This window comes from Saccostrea echinata, unplaced genomic scaffold (genome assembly GCF_033153115.1).
Source record: "Saccostrea echinata isolate AGI-Se365-2 ecotype Australia unplaced genomic scaffold, CSIRO_AGI_Sech_v1 ptg000054l, whole genome shotgun sequence".
Classification (NCBI taxonomy): domain Eukaryota; kingdom Metazoa; phylum Mollusca; class Bivalvia; order Ostreida; family Ostreidae; genus Saccostrea; species Saccostrea echinata.
The window spans coordinates 54,234,854-54,256,415 of record NW_026889803.1 but is presented as its reverse complement, the minus strand read 5'-3'; the positions used below and the strand labels follow the sequence as shown (position 1 = coordinate 54,256,415).

Sequence of the window (21,562 nt, the reverse complement as noted above, 5' to 3'; positions counted from 1 at the left end):
ACTACCTAAATAAGAATAAAACCCCAAAGTGACTCCATATATTTATTCCTCTTTAAATAGAAATAGATATACAATGATAATGTACAATTGGCATTGCTGATCACAGTTTAATGTGACGTTTACTATAAATAGATTTCCTCGGGTGACGATTTGTATCTGATTGACCTAGAGTCATTTTTAAGATCAAATAACCCTTGTAGTTTGTTACGCCAAAATTAAATGATTAAAATCAGTTATCACATTACAATGCACAGATTATCGAATATTAATTTGTGTGTGGTCTTCACTATATGGGTACGGTATTTAAAGTCTTCGACATATTTGTCATTCATTACATAACATACACCTGAATGTCTACCTATCCAAATAAGCTTTACGTAACTGTTGTCGGGTCTTACACTACAGTATTTTGTACTTGGCTGTGTTCAGTCACCGACAGTCTATTAATATCTCTTCGTACCTGGGACACAGAATCTATCGTATCGTACACATCATCGCTCTTCTTTGAGTCCCGGACTTTCTCCCCAAGGCTGTCCTCTCTGTTCTCGGAGTGAATTATAGCGGTGGTGGTGACTTTCTCGTTTTCATATTCGCGGTAAAAAGCTTGAGGGTATTGATGTATATCTACAAAACCTGAATTGTACTTCTCGTTATTGTACATGTTAATATTTCCCAAACCAATCACAGCAGTTTCGTCTGGATCGTTCAGATATGGATCATCGCTGGTGATATCGTCACCATGGTGATCTTTCTCAAACTGAAAGTCTTTAAGTTCCCGGATGGACGAATACCCTGTATCTTGAGATCCTCCATACACACTAGCATCTTCTGACGTTATTTCCATATTTTCAGACAAATCAACTTCTTCAAAACCTTTGTCTTTTGCCTTCTTGTTGACCTTTGCATAATGATATTGTTCTTCTTTTGGTGCTTTGGATGTTGCAGTATTATCGTCGGCTTCTCTTTGGTCATTTTCTTCATTTTCTGGTTCGGAAATAGAGTTATAAATGCCTTCATCTGCGATGATCTTTTCGATGTGGACATCTCTTGTATCGTTCCGATGACAGCGCTGATTTCTGTCAGTTTTATGGAGAACACCAATGTCTTTTGTATTCATGTTAATGTCTGTCAACTCAGGTTTTGACCATCCATGACAAATGTCTGTGCAATTGTGGTTTCTAAAGAACCTAGTTATCCCCTCCATTGCCATGTCCCTTGGACCAAAATCCTTATTAATAGAATGAATAAGAGGCACTGTGAGTCGGTAACTTCCATCAAGTTTAACGCCTTTCAGTCCGTGTAACAGATACTGGCCCCTGCTGGTGTGGTAAGAGAAATGTGCTAACGAGTCCATGATGGCATCGGAATATTTATCAAAGTTTTGAAATTGTCCATGTAAGTAAGGTTCCACGACAATGTGCTCGCCACTGGTTAGAGTCCTGTGGTTATAATCCTTAAATTGCATCATGAATTCATTCCACTGAGTATACCCTGAAAATTTGGCTTCATACTCGTCCACGAACTCAATATCCAATTCAAGTTCCTCGTCCACAACTCGATCAAAACGAGCCAGGACATTTCTGGAGATACCCGACCTGGCGAAGTAAAATCCCCAATAGTCGTCCGCAGCTGGACGTTCCCTACGAACCTTGACGATCACGTCCCTGTTACAACCGTCATCTTTTCCTATCGGAAGCAAGGTGCCCGCAAATATTAGGAAACGTTTCGTCCGATACTTAGGCTCGAAGTCAAAATTCACATACTTTACAAACCTGTCCTCGGTTTCGAACGGTAAGGATTGTTGTAGGACATCGAATCCGAGAAGATACGTCAGGTTTTCACACTGACACACACTCATGTCTTATTGTCCCACAGGAAAAAAAAACTTTTCATCTGTTCTGGTTTAACATGGCAAGTAAAATAAATGTCCAGTCAGAATATATTAACATCCAATCTGTATTAACATGTCCACGTATTTTGTGTGAGGATCCCTCAAAATTTGACATAACACAGATCGATTTCATCAGTTTACCTACACCACTGGTGTGTATGTTCCGTTTTACCTGGCGAGATAGGGCCGTCTAATTTTGGATGGAGGCTACGCCGACTAATATTGGTTGAACGGTACATAACCCCTGATTTTCCCGTCTGTTAAACATCGCGTTACAACTTGGTTGTTATCATTATCTGAATACCAAAAAGCTGATGACTTTTTCACATAGTCAAATAAAATGTCAGTCATGCGCGTCATTCCAAGTAGCAGCTGTGCGCCGAGTAAAATGGCTTTTTTCCTTGTTTTTTCCAGGTTTATTTTAACTCATAAACCTCTTTACCATGATATTTGCAAGCTTATCCGGAATAAACCAAGTCTACACTGGTAATACATTTATCATCTACTAAATAGCCATTGTCAGCGGGTCTTTGTGTTTTGTATACTTTTAAAGTTTCCTTTTGTTCATTAACTTGGCCTACAACAAACTGATAAATGAAATTGACGTAACATTATTCCTGAGTGCAGGCACCCCGAGGTGTCATGCTATTGTAACCTTTGTATGATGTAATGAATGCCCTTTGTCTTCGCCGTCATTCAGTAATGGTAATATAAGTACATATGTAAGTTTTCAGACTGATAAAATTTACTTAATTACACCTCTGACAGTGCAGCTTGTGAGAAATTTAAATTTTTGTATTTTAAATAAAGTTTGAAATCCGTTGCTCAATTTCTATTACAATATTTTAAATCGAATGATCCTTCAAATTATTTTCCAGAGATCGAAAATATCGATTTTTATGAACCAGAAGAAAGCTTATATACAGTCTGAGTGTTCACTTTGATGAATTGTCTTTCGATAAAGTTGCCAAACTTAAAAAGTCCTACGTGAATACATGCACAGACAAGGGACAGAGATTCAAGGGTATTTAGATTGCACTTTACACAGCGACCAGACTGTTTACCAAGGTAGATATCAAAAGAGATCGATTGTAGGAAATTGACCTTGTTTCTGATAATCTCTATGACAATAACTCAAAGAAGTGGACAAATATCACATAATGATTTATTATCAACAAATTATTAAACAAAAATAATGAGGTAAACAATAGTATACGTGTATAATCTGTTCGTAACTTAGAACCTGCAAAAACAGAATAAATGTCATGCAAGTATTAATAAAAGGCATTATTATTTTTTTCGAGAATAAAAAACTAAGAAAAATTTTTAATGCCTTTATGGCCGACGGCTATACAGTATGCAGATTGCGTATACACATTTCTTGACGCGACCAACATTTATTCAAGTAGACGTTATAATTAATCACTCATCCTTTAAAAGTTCATTTTAATTTCAAATTATAATTTAATACCAGTGAAAAGGTCTGTCATTTTCGTCTGGTGCATTTCAATTTGTTCAAGGATTTTCGTTAGAAAGCGATTGTTGATGACAGAAAAAATATTTCTTTAGAAGTAATCGTGATTTCGCCGTCACATTTAGTCTTCGCACTCATATATATATATATATATATATATATATATATATATATATATATATATATATATATATATATATATATATATATATATATATATATATTTATTTATATATATATATATATATGCGCTGTCATCTCGACTTGCTGTAAATGTGTTCTTTCATTGTTTGAACACTCCCACCCCTTGTCAGTATGTGTACAGCTTTTTTACAGTCGTACAAATGCAAAAATGTACTCTGCTCAATTTACATGCATACACACTTTCCAACCGGTTATTATCACACTAACAGTTGTCACTATCAAAATACATGAACTATTAATTAAAATTAAAAAGGAACCTCTGGGGTGCTGTATATGCACAGCTAGTCGTGTTAGATGGGCTCTATACAGAATATCACACATCATTTTACCTGCAATCGAAATATAATCGCACACCTGTGACGAAATTGAAATACCATTGCAAATGGTATATCATCTGCAATATTAACTATTATTTCATGATATAAAAGATATAAACATCTTCTTGCATACGCTTATTTAATAGTTCTCTGTGTAGGTAAAAGACACGATTTTGTTTAAAATGGGGCGCGTATTCATAAAATTTGAACTGAGAATATCAATATTTAAAATGCTTGTGTATTTATAATTGTTGATTAAAATTATTATGTCAATAGGGCGCATTGGAATTAAAAGCAAACGCTAGAACATATTTATTACGTACAACTTGCATTTACACACACATTGATTAATCATTTAAATGCCCTAGGAATTTATTGATGTAGATTTTTTTTAAAATGTAAATTATTTTAAATTTTGCAAAAATCCAATCAATGGCTCCATCATTTAATTCACTGGAATTTCTCTCAGTTGCAGAGTTAAATCTGTTGCAAATATTTTCCGAGATAAATTAGAGTATGTAGTAACTTTACGATATGCTAACTAACATGGAAATACTTTTTTCTGCATGCTGCATCGCAATTTATATGATTCTGTTAAAATAAATTGTAAACAAAAAATCCAAGCTAACAAAACAAATATAAGTTGAATATAAGATTGTTAATTAAGTCCCTTTTAAGGTAAATTCTTTCCAAAACAAATATTATTTGATGCTTCACATGTCATCTTAACATGCTTAAAGGGAGGTAATCGAAAATTGAATGTATACAGATTTAATATATATATAATTTAAGCGTCTATTTTTGACGATTCCCAACACCACTAACAAATCCTAGTTATGTTGCTACATGTAGCTACTTTCTGTATATACATTGCATTATGTGCTTTGCTCATAAAATATCAAAATTACAGTTTTTGCTGTAATCTTTCCCCAGCCATAGACACAACTCTCAACACTTTTAATGTGTTTATTTCAATAACCATAAATATGTTTTTTACTTTACTTATTTACTCCAATGTATTGTGTTTTGTTTATAACAAAGCTCCAATGTACATAATGTTATGGTTAAACCTATTTTTGTTATGTTCCTGTTATATATTTTCCCATATTTTTTTATGTATTATTTATAATTTCATGATTCATAGTCAAAATCTAAGTCATGCAACTAAAATTGTGCACCCAATAATTTTTGTAGCAGTCAAAACTCTAGCAGCAATCGATTGCAGCTACTTACTTACAAATTTTATGTATCACAAAGTTGACAATGGGTAATTCAATCGAGCAATACCGCGCTGCAATCGGTCTATTTTATTTATCAGGTAGAGGTACATACAAAACATATTCATGTTTGGTGTTTTCTTATGTAAATATATTGCATTTACTCAAAAATACGCTCAAATTACTCACTCACTGCGTAGCATTTATTATACAGAAATTTGTGTACATTAACTTTTATTTACAGTTTTTCACTTTCGTCTTATTGGCATGCGGGGATATTGAGGTCAATCCGGGCCCAACTATGGAAAGTGTCCTTGACATTTTACATCTTAATATCCGTAGTATTAGACGCAAACTAGGTTATTTAAACTCGTTTGTTCATGACTTTGATATATTATGTTTTACTGAAACTCATCTGGACCATACAGTTAGCAATGATGACTTATATTTGAGCGGTTTTAACACTATATTGCGAAAAGATAGAAACTGTTTTGGGGGCGGTGTTATGATTTACTTGTCTAATCAAATACGTGCTCTAAGACGCGAGGAATTCGAGCCGCTGGCGTCGAATGTATTTGGATTGAAATAGATAACCATACCTGTAAATACTTTTTATGTTGCATATATCGTCCTCCAAACTCCGATAGTAACTTCTGGACAAAACTCACATGGTGCATTGAAAAAGTAGGCGATATCTCTGATAAAATAATACTGGTAGGTGACGTGAATATAGACCTTCTTAATGCTCCACAAACACATACAATTCGTGAAATTATTTCAACACATAATCTTGTTAACAATATCCATGAACCGACTAGAACTTCAAACACGTCGAGCACGCTTCTTGACCCAATTCTCACGTCTGTTGACATTCAAGTTTGTGAATCGGGCACTCTAACAATAGACGCTTCTATTAGTGACCATAAGGCAACTTATATCTCTCTTTCTTCGAGTATAAATTATAATCGTTCGTACAAGCGTAAAGTGTGGGCCTACAAAAATGCAGACTTTAAAAAACTAAATTCACTAATCGAAAACTGTGATTGGACTAAAATCATCAACAAAGCTGAAACTATAGATATTGCAACTGAAAATTTTACATCGGAATTTCTTTCTTGTGTTCGTGAATGCATTCCTGAACAAACTATTACAATTCGTCCTCGCGACAAACCATGGTTTGACTCATTATTACGTAAAACAATTAGAATCAGAAACCGTCTTCGTAACAAAGCACTTAAAACTAAAAAAGATTCCGATTGGTCCGCATATAGAAAGGTCCGAAATTCAGTTAACAATATGAAAAAGCATGCGATATCAAACTATTATGACAATATAGAAACATATTTGGAAGATTCAAGTAAAAATAATAATAAGTTATATTGGAAGCTGATGAAAGATACATTTAAAGTGAAATTATCTAACGAAATACCACCAATACAAATACTTAATGATAGCGGTTTAAGACGAGTAGCTTATTCTGACTTTGATAAGACTGAAGTTCTGAATTCGTATTTTTCTTCTATTTCCTCTATTGACGATTCAAATGAAACACTGCCAAACATGTATTATTTGTGTAATGAAACAATATGCAATATTATCATTGATGAACAGGAAGTTTTAGACATTATTTCAATACTTCCTGTGAACAAAGCTATTGGTCCAGACTGTATTAGTCATAAAATGCTAAAAGCGACTCTTTTTAGTGTTGTTAAACCACTTACCATGTTGTTTAATAGGTCTTTGTCAGAAAAAGTTTTTCCATCTTTTTGGAAATTAGCTCATGTTATTCCTCTTTTTAAAAAGGATGATCCCTCTGTGGTTTCCAATTATAGACCTGTGTCGTTATTATCTTGTGTCAGTAAAATTATGGAGAGAATAATATTCAAACACGTGTATAATTATTTTCATAGTAATGATTTATTTTATCGATATCAAGCAGGATTTCTACCTGGTCATTCAACTGTATACCAATTACTTGAAACTTATCATAATATTGTTCAAAACATTGATGAAGGTAAATCATGTTGTATGGTTTTTTGTGATCTTTCAAAGGCTTTTGACAGAGTATGGCACAAAGGTCTACTTTTTAAATTACAAACTTATGGTATATCTGGTGATCTTCTCCAGTGGTTTTCTAGTTATCTATGTCAAAGGTCACAAAAAGTAATGTATAAGGATCTGTTATCATCAAAACTAGATATTTTTGCAGGTGTACCCCAGGGGTCTGTATTAGGGCCACTATTATTTCTCATTTATGTAAATGATGTTGCTGAAAATATGCTTTCAATGTGTAGATTGTTTGCTGATGACAATTCACTTCAACAATCATCCTATAATGTATTAGATATTGAATACAAATTAAACCATGATTTACATATTTTGGAACTATGGTCAAATAAGTGGCTACTTAGATTTAATCCATCCAAAACAAAAGTTGTATTTTTCAGTCAGAAAGACATTTCTATTATGCCAAAGCTATTTTTTAAAGGTGATAGACTGGAGTGTGTTCCAGTTCATCGTCATCTGGGTTTATTATTCTCACAAAACCTTAGTTGGACTGAATATATTGATGGTGTAGTAAACAGTGCATATAAAAAACTTGGCCTTTTAAAAAAGCTTAAGTTCAAAATCGGTAGGAAAAACCTATCAAAATTGTATATTACGTTTATTAGACCTATGCTTGAATATGCTTCCATTGTTTGGGATGGCTGCTCTAAACACGATTCTGAAAAGCTTGAAAAAGTACAACTAACTGCCGCTAGAATTGTAACAGGACTTCCTATATTTGTTTCTAGAGAAGCACTATATTCTGAAACTGGATGGGAAACATTAAAAGCTAGGCGATATATTGCAAAAATGACAACTATGTTCAAAATTCACACGGGAAGAGTACCTGAATATTTGCACAATATTGTCCCCAATAAACGCGAACATGTATCAACGTACAATACTCGTAATAAAGAAGATTATGTTGTTCCAAGATGCAGATTAGAATTATTTAGGAATTCCTTCGTACCCGATGCTATAAAACAATGGAATTTACTAAAAATAGAGGTTAGGGAAGCCATCTCAATTAATTCATTCCGAAAAAACTTGGTAGGAAAACTGAAAAATCCACCATCATACTTTTCTTATGGAAAGCGATATACCAATATCATTCATACTAAGCTAAGACATTATTGTATACTAAACTATGATTTATATAAACGAAATATTATTAATAGTCCTTCGTGTTCGTGCGGAAAACGCGAAGATGTGTACCATTTCTTTTTTGCATGCAAAAACTATTCCAATGCTAGAAATACTCTTTTCAATCGCTTGTTCATGCTTGAATTGGTCACTATTGATTTAAACCTATTACTATGTGGTGATGAAAATTTGCCTTTACAGATAAATAACAGTATTTTTGCTGCTGTTCATAAATTTATTGATGAAACATGTAGATTTTCTTAGTTGATATGTTAAATTTTATTTGTATCATTTGTATTATTTTTCTTTAATTTGCATGACAAACTGTATTATATAAGGAGAGGAACTAGTAAGTTATTTTAGAACTTGTTTCCAATCCTTTTGATTTAATCAATAAAATATGTTCAAAACAAAACAGATTTAATATTAGTAAAGAAACTTTCGATAAAATCCATTGATAATGCGACGGACACATCGGCATTAAATATCATACAATACAAATGAGATTTGGGAGGTCAACATTACTGCTACATTGCGAAAAATTTCAACTCATTACCGCTACATTTCTTCGAAATTTCGGGTGATCATTTTATCAATAAGACTATTGCCGATTACAAGTCGTTACCGCTACATAACGAATCAGCCAGCAATGCCACTGAATATAAGTTCTATTCATTATGATTCGTTTTAAGCGATTTCCAGACAGCAGTACGTCAAGCATATGGCCTTCGAAGATCTACCAGTTATGCAAAGACTGTGAGTTTTATCCATGAACAATGCTCTCAAAACTTTCTAAATGTTTTATTTAAATAAAAAATTGAGAAAAAAAAACATCCTGCTCAAAGTTTAACTTTCACTTCCCCGTGGGGAGCAGGGGAAACAGGCTTAGAATGCATGTATTATTTTGTTCTTTTCATCAACTTGTACTTGTATAATCCGCTGGCCAACGAAAGAGGCAATGTGGCAATGTAGCGGTAATGTATACTTTTAAATGTAGCGGTAATGTTACCTTTTTTTTGTGTATATATATATATATATATATATATATATATATATATATATATATATATATATATATATATATATATATATATATATATATATATATATATACATGTATATATATATATATATATATATATATATATATATATATATATATATATATATATATATATATATATATATATATATATATATATATATATATATATATATATATATATATATAGGGATGTCAACGAATAGTCGACTATTCGACTGTCAGTCGAATGGATCGACGATCGAATAATGAAACGACATTCGAATATTATAATTTTAAAAATGCAATTAAAGAGTGATAACGATATGGAATTCTCATTATAAAATTGAGAAACCGTCTTTCCTCGGAGACAGTTGATAAGATGATTTTCCTCCACAAAAAACTTGATTTTCCGTGTGTGTATAGAAAGTACAGTAATTATAAATGCTTCACTACCGCGAGAATTATCTATCAGTTACTGCTTGTGTTGTAATAAATCAACCATCAATATAGATACTGGGCTTTGTTTGTAAAATAATTAATTGGACTTGATTTTATACGATGTACCAATTATCTTTTATTTTAAGATTGTTCAAATGCAAGGAACAAACCATAGCTGTGACATGTTTTGACGCTTCGATAATTATTAAAACAATTCGCTTGCATTTTTAAACTGTTTATAATTAAGGACATTCTGATAGCCAGAGCAATCAATTAATGAATAAGCAGTTACTAACTGTTTACAATTTAACAACTACCTGGCGTTTGGATAGTGTGAAATTACCTCTCCCCCCCCCCCCAATTTATTTCATAATAAGCTTTAAAAAATATCGGCTAGCAATTTTTGAATGCTCACTCTGCATGTACAATCCAATTTATGAATTCGATTGATGGGGAAATCATAAATTTTGGAGAATTAGATTTCTAAATTTATTTCATATAATAATGCTATCAAACGTTACGTTGCATTAATTCTTATGTTACTTTTTAAACATATCTAAGTAAAAGGGGTTTTGAGTTATAAATACTTCATAAACCAGTGAAGTTTGAAATAAAATTTTATTTTCAGAAAATGTTCCGAATAATCGACTATCGTTCGAATAATGAAATCAAATAATCGACTAAGGAAAATAAATATGTTGACATCCCTAATATATATATATATATATATATATATATATATATATATATATATATATATATATATATATATATACATGTATATATATATATATATATATATATAATGGATCAGGCAAGAATGTGTTTCAAGTCTAGAGGGAGAACAGACCAAATAATTAATTTTAGTAATAAATGTACAAAGTTCTTTTTTTTTTTTTTAGACCAAATAACTTCACAAAACTTCATTGTGTTTGGCTTACAACAAAATTCTGATTCACAAATTCTTTCCGCAAATGTCCTGAAGAATTACAGTCATTCTAAATTAATTATAATGATATTCGTCTCCTCTCTGTTTACTATCGACATAAATTACTAAGTCGTTTATTTCACTGAGTACAATTCCATCTGCATGTTTCAATATGGGAGATGGTGATTTATTCTGAATTTTACGCGCGTTTTAAATATTTTTCACACTCAAAATTGGTTTTACAAATTCTATAATTTGCACTTTGTGAAGATTTGTGAATTTTTGCTATTCCACTTTTGAATATATTGATCTTTTAACCTTAGTTAACCTTAGATTTTTTTATTGTTGCAGTTATCAATTTTACATTACAAGGAGTTTGCTCCTTGTTTGATGAACCACAACTGTGAAAGGTTTTTTTTTTTTTTCAAAGGAAATCCAGGGATTGCCACTTCGTTGATTGCTCTAGCTGATCAAACATGGGCTCAAGGCGGGTGTGACATGTCGACAGAGGATACTTACTCCTCCTAAGCTCCTGATCCCACCTCTGGAATTTTCAGGGGTCTTTGTTTTATGTCATGTTTTCAAATTTGCATTGTTTGTATGTTTTTTTAGATAGTTCACTGTTCGATGTCTTCACCTATTTCATTATATCATATTGTTTACATACATACAAATATACAACTCTAGACAAGTTATTTTTCATAGACAAGTTTATCTCGGTATGTTTTAACTCTAGAATATTTATCAATGTAAATTGGAAACCATCCGGTTTCACCATTACTCATTTGACTTTGTGTACTACTTGTGTTGTCTATTATTATTATTGTTGTTGAAACTTACATGGTAAATCTCTGGTACAACTTAACTACTATGATTATGTATCTATTTTTGGTATGAGTTAACTCCAATGTTACTCACTTCCTGTTGACCTGCTTGACTTGCCCTGGTGTGGCTATTTCTTAATTAGAAATCCTTATGCATCAGATATTTTGAGTGCCTAAAACCACTATCTTTTTAACAAACAAACTCGCGCACTCATACTCATACTGTGTACACTCGTGACCCACACAACATGAAGAATAAATTTATTTCGTGTGACTTTGACTTCTCATGTGTTGTACAATGTCAATAGTTAGCTATCTGCCTGCACCAAGCAGAATAGTAAAAAGATAATGGTTTCGTTGCCTTCACATGGCTGACGCCCTTGGTAGACGTGTACGGACATTAACAGAGAAAGGCCAAACCATGTTTCAAGAACAGTGTAAAAAACTAATGGGAAAAGTGGACAGAGCATGGAATGAAGTGGAGGATGTCTTAGTAACTTCAGGCTCGTGTGAAAAAGACTTCAGAAAAATAAGGGAAGTAGAACGCTTACTCAATGTGAAATTTAAAGAATTTTGTATTGTCTCAGAAGATTACAAGAAATGTCTTGATTCTCAAAACACTGAAGATGCTCGCAATATGTGGAAAGAATTTGATATGTTTGTGAACAAGTGTATTTCAATAGTGAGGAAAACAAGTAACGAACTTCAAACAACAAAATTTGAATTACTGGAAACATTATGTCATGTATCGAGTTCGAGCAGTCTTCAGAGAGCTAAAGCACAAGCTGAAAAGGCCAAACTAGAACTTATTAAAAAAGAGGGTGAACTTTTAAAACAAAAGACCGACATTGAAACAAAAATAAGCATTGTTCGACAAGAGAAAGAAATTCTCTCAGCGGAAGCAGATTTATCAGAAGAACATAAAATAGATCTTCCAGTTTCTACAAAAGAACAATTGACCAGTGCTTATATAATGAACCATCATTCTGCAAATACTGGTATTGACAACGTTCAACAAAACCAACCAAGCTTTGAACAGAACCCATCAAACACAATACACAACCCACTCATCAGTGTGTATAATCCTGTGAGTACTGTACCTATCAACTTCCTGGCTCTCAAACTTCAGCTATGTATGTGCCTCCAAATTCTGTGCCACAAATGTTTATTCCTTCAAATCCAGCGCCGCCATTGTTTATACATGTACCTCCTAATCCTGCTCCTCAAGTAGTGTCTAATACTTCAGCAATAACCGACTTTTCTAAGTTTCTGTTGCGCAAGGATTTTCTCCTCACAACATTCACAAACTTTGATGATCGTCCAGAAAGTTTCAGCTCTTGGACTTCTTCATTCCGCAGCATTGTATCGGAACTTGGAGTCACACCATTTGAGGAAATGGATTTACTCGTGAAATGGCTGGGCCCAGAATCGTCAAAGTTTGCACGTTCACTACGCTCAGCAAACACCCACGATCCACGTCTGGGATTGAAATGCATATGGGATAGACTGCATGATAGATATGGAAGACCAGAGATGGTTGAACATGCTCTTAAAAGGAAAGTACACTTGTTTCCAAACCTCACAAATGGATATCATGCCAAATTATATGATCTAGTGGACATTCTTACAGAAATTGAATCTGCTATGGCAAATCCACAGTATAACCTTCTTCTCAGCTACTTCAACTCTTCCACTGGAGTTCTACCGATAGTAAGCAAGCTACCAACATCTCTACAAGATAAGTGGACTACTCAAGCAACTGGATATAAGAAACGGAATTGTGTACCATTTCCCCCATTTTCATACTTTGTCAATTTCATCCGTGAAATGTGTGATATGCGTAATGACCCAGGACTTATTTGTCAACAGTCCACAAACCCACAGGTCGCATACAGCAAACCTAGATCTACTGGCAATGTCACCTCTCGTAAAGCTGAAATTTCGTCACTACCACCGCCAACTCGTTGCCCCATACACAATGCTGGACATACACTGAATGAATACCGTGGCTTCAAAAGAAAATCAATACAAGAGCGTCAAAGAATCTTACGTGAGAAGAATTTGTGTTTCCGGTGTTGTGCTTCACAGAGTCATATGTCTAAAAATTGTACAGCAGACATAAAATGTGATATATGTGGTAATTCTCGTCATGTCACAGCGATGCATATTGATCGTCGTCATCAAAGACCTCTGTCACACACGGCCGTAACCGCAGTCAAAACTACTTCGGACAATGGCGGGGAGTCATCTCCAGAAAATGATGAAGCAGTGAAATCGTGTTGTACTCAGCTGTGTGGAAATTCTGTTGGTGGACGTTCATGTGGGAAAATAGTTATGGTATAGGTGTTTTTTACTTTAAACACAGAGAAAACAATTCGTGCATATGCTACAATCGATGACCAAAGTAACCGTACTTTAGTGTCCCCTAACCTGATCGAACAACTTGGTGTTTCGGGAGACTGTAAGTCCTACACACTTTCCTCATGCTCTGGTGTATCTACATTCAATGGACGCCGTGTGAATGGATTGTGTGTGAAATCCTTAGATGGAACATCATTTAACTTACCTGAAGTTATTGAATGTGATTCAATTCCAAGTGATTACCTTGAAATACCTACTTCAGATGTCGCTGATTCATATCCGCATCTATAACGCATTGCATCGTTCTTACCACCCTTTGATCGTACAGTTAATGTTGAACTCCTTATTGGACGTGACTTACCTGATGTACATCATGTGCATGACCAAATAACTGGTAGCATAGGTCAGCCTTTTGCCCATCTTCTATCATTAGGATGGGTTATTATTGGTGAAGTTTGTATTGGAAAAGTTCATCTGCCAAAGGAAGTAATGTAAACAAAACGCATATTCTCAATGATGGACGGTGTACTACCTTCCCATTGTGTCAGAATAACATCAGTGTCAAGGACAGTGATAACAGCATATTCTTACAAACTCCATTTGACAACAAGATTGGACTTTCTGTCGATGACCGCAAATTTCTCATTCTCATGGATGAAGAGTTTCATAAGGATGCTGAAGGCTATTGGTCTGCACCGCTCCCTTTTAAAGATTCTAAACCAGCGATGCCAAACAATTATTCACTCGCCTGGAAACGTGCTCTGATCCTCAACACAAGTCTGCAGAGAGATCCTCACAGAAAAAAACACTTTTTTGCATTCATGTCAAAAGTTTTAGCAAGCGGGGCAACCGAAGTTGCCCCATCTGACATACCCGGGGAATGCTGGTACCTACCTCTTTTTGGAGTGTACAATTCTAAAAAGCCGGATCAAATCCGTGGAGTTTTCGATTCATCTGCTGTATATAAGAACATTTCATTGAACAGTGTGTTAATGTCTGGACCAGACTTAACAAACAACCTTGTGGGAATCCTCATGCGTTTCCGTGAGAATGCAATAGCGATCAGTGGTGAAATTCAGCAGATGTTTTATGCATTCCGTGTTCATGAAAAACACCGTGATTATCTCAGGTTCTTCTGGTATGAAGATAACGACTTTCAAAAACCTCTGATACAATATCGTATGAAAGCACACGTTTTTGGAAATACACCATCTCCAGCTGTGGCAACTTACGGACTTCATAAAGCATCAGCTGTCGGTGATTGTGATGTTCGTAAATTTGTTTACAATAATTTTTACGTTGATGATGGACTTACCTCCCTTCCCACTGAAGGTGAAGCAGTGACCCTTATGAAGAAAACACAAGCAACACTAAAAGCAAATGGAAATATTCGTCTTCATGAAATCATTTCAAACAGTGTAAACGTGATGAAATCATTCCCTACAGATGACTTAGGAAGTGACTTTAAAGAACTGAATCATAGTACAAGTACATGTGCAACTTACCTGTTCAACACAGTTTAGGAATGTTGTGGGACTTGAACAGTGATATGTTTGTGTTCAAAATCTCTAATGTAGAGAAACCTGGTACCCGAAGAGGTCTTTTATCTACACTGAACAGTGTGTTTGATCCAGTTGGATTTATTTCTCCAGCAACCATCAGTGGAAAAATTCTGCATCGTGAACTCATACCTCCTGGATGTGACTGGGATGAACCACTCTCAGAGGAACACGTGAAAAAATGGCAAAACTGGCTTGATTCTTTACACTCTATTAACGACTATAGAGTTCCTAGAATGACCGTATCTACCTTCATATCTCAGGCACATTGCTTGGATGTCCATGTGTTCTCTGATGCATCAGAACATGCCGTTTCTGCAGTTACATATCTCCGAGTCATTGACAGAGTAGGAGAAGTTTCTATTGGATTCCTTATGGGAAAATCAAAGCTGGCACCTCTTAAAGGTCACAACATACCAAGACTGGAATTATGGGCTCAAGTACAAAATAAGACGAAAATAGTTCCGGTTTTTTTTTTTAATGTTAATCTTTTTCTCGTAAGAATCTATTTTTGCATATTCATTAACTTTAAACATTATGTATGAATATTTAAATAAAGAAATAGATCATATATGTACAAAACAAGATATCTGTTTCGCATATTTATTTATTTTATTCACACTTGTCGACCTGTCAAGATATATGAATGAAGTCTTATAAGTACATTTGTTAATACCGTACTATTATATCTGGTCGACAGGTTGACAGGTCGACAGGTTGACATTATTTTTACTGTGTATTTCGAAATTATAAAAGTGCAATTGGTTGACACTACTATTACTGTGTTTTTCGAAGTCATATAAGTATATTTGTAAATAAACGTGCTATTATATCTGGTTGACAGGTTGACACTACTATTACTGTGTATTTCGAAATCATAATAGTAAATCATAAATAAATAATTAATAAACATGCTATTATATCTTCTCGAGAGGTTGACAGGTCGACAGGCTGACAGGTCGACATTATTTTTACTGTGTATTTCGAAATAATAAAAGTGCAATTGTTTATTACTATTATATCTGGTTGACTAGTCGTCGGGTTGTCAGGTCGACAGGTTGACACTTCTATTACTGTGTATTTCGAAGTCATATAAGTACATTTGTTAATAAAAGTGCTATTATATCTGGTTGACAGGTCGACAGGTTGACACTACTATTACTGTGTATTTTGAAGTCATATAAGTGCATTTGTTTATATCGTGCTATTATATCTGGTCGACAGGTTGACACTATTATTACTGTGTATTTCGAAGTCATATAAGTACATTTGTTAATATGCACCAATGAAATAGAAGGAGTGTGGAGTTTGGTGAAGTTGAGAATAAAATCTATGAAGGGAATTTTGCATGACAAAATTGAGGCTATCTTAGATGAATTTACTTATCGTCATAGGTTTGGATTGTCAAATGGAGATGTGTACAACAAACTGTTATCAGACATTGCGCATATGAAATGGGAATAGAAATATCATTAAACATAGGTATTCAATGTACATGTATTACTTGAATATTTAAAGTATGATTGAAAAAAAATGCAATCTGATTAAAACCATATCGTGTGATCTGCTCACGAAGATCGTTATACTGAGATCAAAAATTGGTGAAAATGATACTTGTAGGTAATATTACTTATTACTAATACATTGTATTAGTAATATTAGTATTAGTATTAGATTCAGTATTGTAACTAAAAGAACCGATTATTAAGAAAATATGTCGACCTGTCTACCTGTCGACCTGTCAACCTGTTGACATGTTTACCTGTCTACCTGTCAACTTGTCGACCTGTCAACCTGTCGATCTCTTGACCTGTCTCCTGTCAACCTGTCGACCTAATACGTACAAAATAACGTTTGTGTTGTTATTTTAGATGTATACATAGGTTTTATTTAATGTTTTATCCCTTCAATACTAAATTTAATCAAAATGTTTGTGAATATTCATTTTAAAGTAATTTGCATTTATTGTTTTGTACAAATATTTATATTAGAATATAACCGATATAATTATTATGAATATTTATGATCTTTCACACAAAAATATTTTAATAATTAAACCGATTTACCGCAGATTATCTGGATGGGACTATTTTTGTCTTATTTCGTACTTGACCCGAATTATGTGCCGCCGTCCTGGCCACAGAGGTAGGAGAAGCAGTATGTGATTATTTGAACATTCCACAAGATCGATTTCATTACTACACTGATAGCAGAATTGTCTTGGGATACATTTGCAATACCACCCGCAGATTTTTTGTGTATGTTTCAAACCGTGTCGAAAAAATTCACAAAGTTTCATCTCCATCTCAGTGGTCCTATGTCTCAACAAATAAAAACCCTGCAGATATAGCGACAAGATATTCACATACAGCATTGACCTACAAAACTGGATAACTGGACCCCAATGGTTGAGAAATGTTCCAGAGGAAACCAAGACTGTTTATCCCCTCATCGAGCCGGAAAGTGATAGAGAAATTCGTCAAGAAGTTGTTTCAGGCAAAACTCAAATTTCAACTGAGATTTTGGACTCGAGTCGTTTTTGTAAATTTTCTACCTGGAAGAGTCTTGTGAAAGCCATTTCAACTCTAAGACGTTTCATTAGAAGTAAAACAAAAGTGAACTGTGAAACCATTGAAGAACAACCAAAATTACCCAAAGAAACAGAAAAATTCATCATTCAACTGGTCCAACAAGAGTCTTACAGTAGAGAAATTGAGAACCTAAAGAGTGAAAAACCTATTCCAAGAGACAGCAAAGTGTCAAGGCTAGACCCGTTCCTTGATTCGTCAGGAGTTTTGCGTGTCGGCGGAAGGCTAAAGCGAAGTTCAGAATTATCGCTAGGAGAAAAGAATCCAGTCCTTATACCTAATCAACACCATATTGCGAAACTTCTAGTGCTTCATTATCATGAAATAATTCGTCATCAAGGACGTCATCTGACTGCTGCAGCTATCAGAGCTGCAGGATACTGGATACCGAGCTGCAAACGACTGAAATATTCCATTTTATCTGGTTGTGTAAAATGTCGTAGACTTCGTGGCAATTTTGTTTACCAAAAGATGGCAGACTTACGTGAGGAACGACTGGTTTCTTGCCCACCATTTACGTATGTTGGTGTCGACTGCTTTGGACCCTGGAATGTTGTCACCCGACGTACACGTGGTGGTTCGGTGAATTCCAAACGATGGGCTGTGTTGTTTACATGTTTATCATGTCGTGGTGTCCATATTGAAGTAATCGAAGAAATGAGCACATCTTCCTTTATCAACGCCTTGCGTCGCTTCACATCAATCAGAGGCAAAGTAAAGAATTCTATTCAGGCAGAGGGACCAATTCATTGGTGGATCTAAAGAACTTGGAATTGATGTTATTTTCGTGGAAGACCTCTCAATGAAATCCTTCCTAAAACAACAAGGAGCAATTTGGAAGTTCAACACACCTTTCTCCTCTCATATGGGAGGCGCTTGGGAGCGCTTAATTGGTGTTATCAGACGGATCATTGATTCCATTCTACTAGATGCTAAGTACACCAAACTTACTCATGAAGTCCTATGCACATTTATGGCCGAAACGATAGCAATAGTGAACGCACGTCCATTAGTACCAGTATCCACAGACCCAGAAACACCTTGCATTTTATCTCCAGCTGTTTTGCTTACGCAAAAAATCACCGATTCTACAGAGGATTTCAAACATCTATCTGTTCGTGAAACTTATACTTCCCAGTGGAAATTCGTTCAGTGCCTAGCCGAGACATTTTGGCGCCGATGGAAGAGTGAGTACCTGCAGTCTTCAAGTGCGCAGAAAATGGAAACATACTGTAAAGAACATTCGTGCTGGAGACATTATTCTCTTGAAGGACAATGAAGCACAGCGCAACCACTGGCCGACTGGACTGGTAGAACGCGTTTTTCCTAGTGACGATGGACTGGTGCGCAAACTTGAAGTTCGCATTGTGAAAGATGTGCAATCGCGGACTTACGTTCGCCCAATCTCAAAAATTGTGTTTCTGTGCCATTCAGAGTAATTTATCAAAATGTACACTTTTGCGACGATATAACAAGACTTTAACTTAGACCTTTTTGTCTCGCTTTCATATGCACCATGTTTATTTGTTGTGTGATATATTCATATCAGATGGGGAGTGTGTTGGCTATTATTATTATTGTTGTTGAAACTTACATGGTAAATCTCTGGTACAACTTAACTACTATGATTATGTATCTATTTTTGGTATGAGTTAACTCCAATGTTACTCACTTCCTGTTGACCTGCTTAACTTGCCCTGGTGTGGCTATTTCTTAATTAGAAATCCTTATGCATCAGATATTTTGAGTGCCTAAAACCACTATCTTTTTAACAAACTCGCGCACTCATACTCATACTGTGTACACTCGTGACCCATACAAGATGAAGAATAAATTTATTTCGATCGTGTGACTTTTGACTTCTCATGTGTTGTACAATGTCAATGGTTAGCTATCTGCCTGCACCAGGCAGAATACTACTTATGTTTAAGATAGCATTATTGTCCTCATTCAAAAATATCAAGATATTGCGGTGTAACTATATAACTACCTAAACAATTCCAGTTGTCATTCAAAGGGTAGATTAAATTGTCAAATCTTAGGTCCATACACACCATACTGCAGGATTTTTTAGGGGTCGTAGGGGGCCTGTAATAGGCCCCATTCCCAATGGTAAAAAGTGTGTGTTTTTCCCAATTTCATCAAAGAAAATTCCCAAAACACAATTTCGAAACGTGACATTAATGTCAATTATTCTAAATATAATAGAAAAAAAAAATAAACTTAAATTGAATAAAACTTCAGAACAGCAAACAATTAAGTTAAGCTGTTTTCGAGGAACTGTTACCTGTTTTCCACAGTCCAGATTTAAATTAACTTCAATGTATTTTTCCCATTTATTCACTATTGCAACACATTCATGAATCGCACCGGATTGCAAATACGAACAAGAAATTTAGAACCAAAATTGAATCCGGATAGATATTCATTGTTTTTATATGTTATACAATTTAATTAATATATATGTTGAACGTATGATATGAATAAATTATGTGAGACAGTGTATTTAGATATAGATATTTAGATATAGAGCACCCTGCGTGGTGCTGTAGGGACTAATATTATATTTTGTTATAGAGGGGGAGCTTAGTCAGGGCCCCATCCCTGGTAGCTGCCCTATATATAATCTTTAATGTTATAGGTCTGGGAAATAAATGTTAAAAAAAAAGGATAAAATTTAAAAAAAAAAAAAAAAAAAAAAAAAAAAAAAAAAAAAGTTGATTTTCAATAAAGATTTATTGAATGTAAATAAGTCAATAAATGCCTTGCAAATAAAGAAATGACTCCTATTTGAATTTATTTCGAAAAATGTGAATTATGATATTTTTCCCAATTTTAACTAAATGACGCTATTTTTTCCCAAACGGAAAGGCCCAGGCCCTTGATTTTAAGACCTAAAAAAAAACCTTGCCATACATACATTGCCTTTTGTGCTTGTTCACATTTAATGTTTTCTGACTTTACATATTAAGTCTGAACGTGAAAATAAAGTTCCAAAATAATTAAATTTCTTTACTGTGTCTAATGTATTGCCATTTTATATAAAAATATTTTTTTGGCGTCCTGCCTTTTGAAAAAAATAATTATCTTTGTCTTTTTGTATTTACACATAATTTCACATTTCCACAATATTCGTGAAATTCATGTCATGCTTTTTAAAGATCATATAATTTAATTCTGGTTGTAACGCTGTATTTAATTGGATAAAAAAAATACTTTATATCGTATAAATTGGGTTGCCTACGCCACAATGACTCGCGTCAAAAACGTATCGATCCGCCTGACGTTAAATTCAAATTTTGTACAAATTGAAGTCATTTTTAAGGTAAATCATCTTTTTTCCTTATACAAAATGAATGAAAATTAAATTATAAGGAATAAATTTAATAGCTACCCAATTTTTAAGGTATAAACTGGGTTGGAACAGTTTACGCTTTTTTATAAACCGCTTCGCGGTTTATAAAGCGTAATCTGCCCCAACCCAGTTTATACCGTATAAAATGGGTAGCTATTAAATTCATTCCTTAAATACAGTGTCCGCAAGACTT

At 34.3% G+C, this 21,562-nt stretch overlaps 1 protein-coding gene across 1 annotated transcript; it reads right to left on the bottom strand.

Annotated features, from left to right (window-relative positions):
* Window positions 1-28: 28 nt before the first annotated feature.
* On the bottom strand, window positions 29-2,282 carry LOC133206398 (uncharacterized). Its single transcript, XM_061342361.1, has one exon. It carries the CDS (start codon window positions 1,856-1,858, stop codon window positions 395-397), a length of 1,464 nt encoding a protein of 487 aa, XP_061198345.1. The 5' UTR covers window positions 1,859-2,282; the 3' UTR covers window positions 29-394.
* Between the last annotated feature and the right edge of the window lie 19,280 nt (window positions 2,283-21,562).

Bases quoted from the DNA above. Each gene is read 5' to 3' on its own strand.
- LOC133206398 (XM_061342361.1), bottom strand. From the start codon at position 1,858: ATGAGTGTGTGTCAGTGTGAAAACCTGACGTATCTTCTCGGATTCGAT.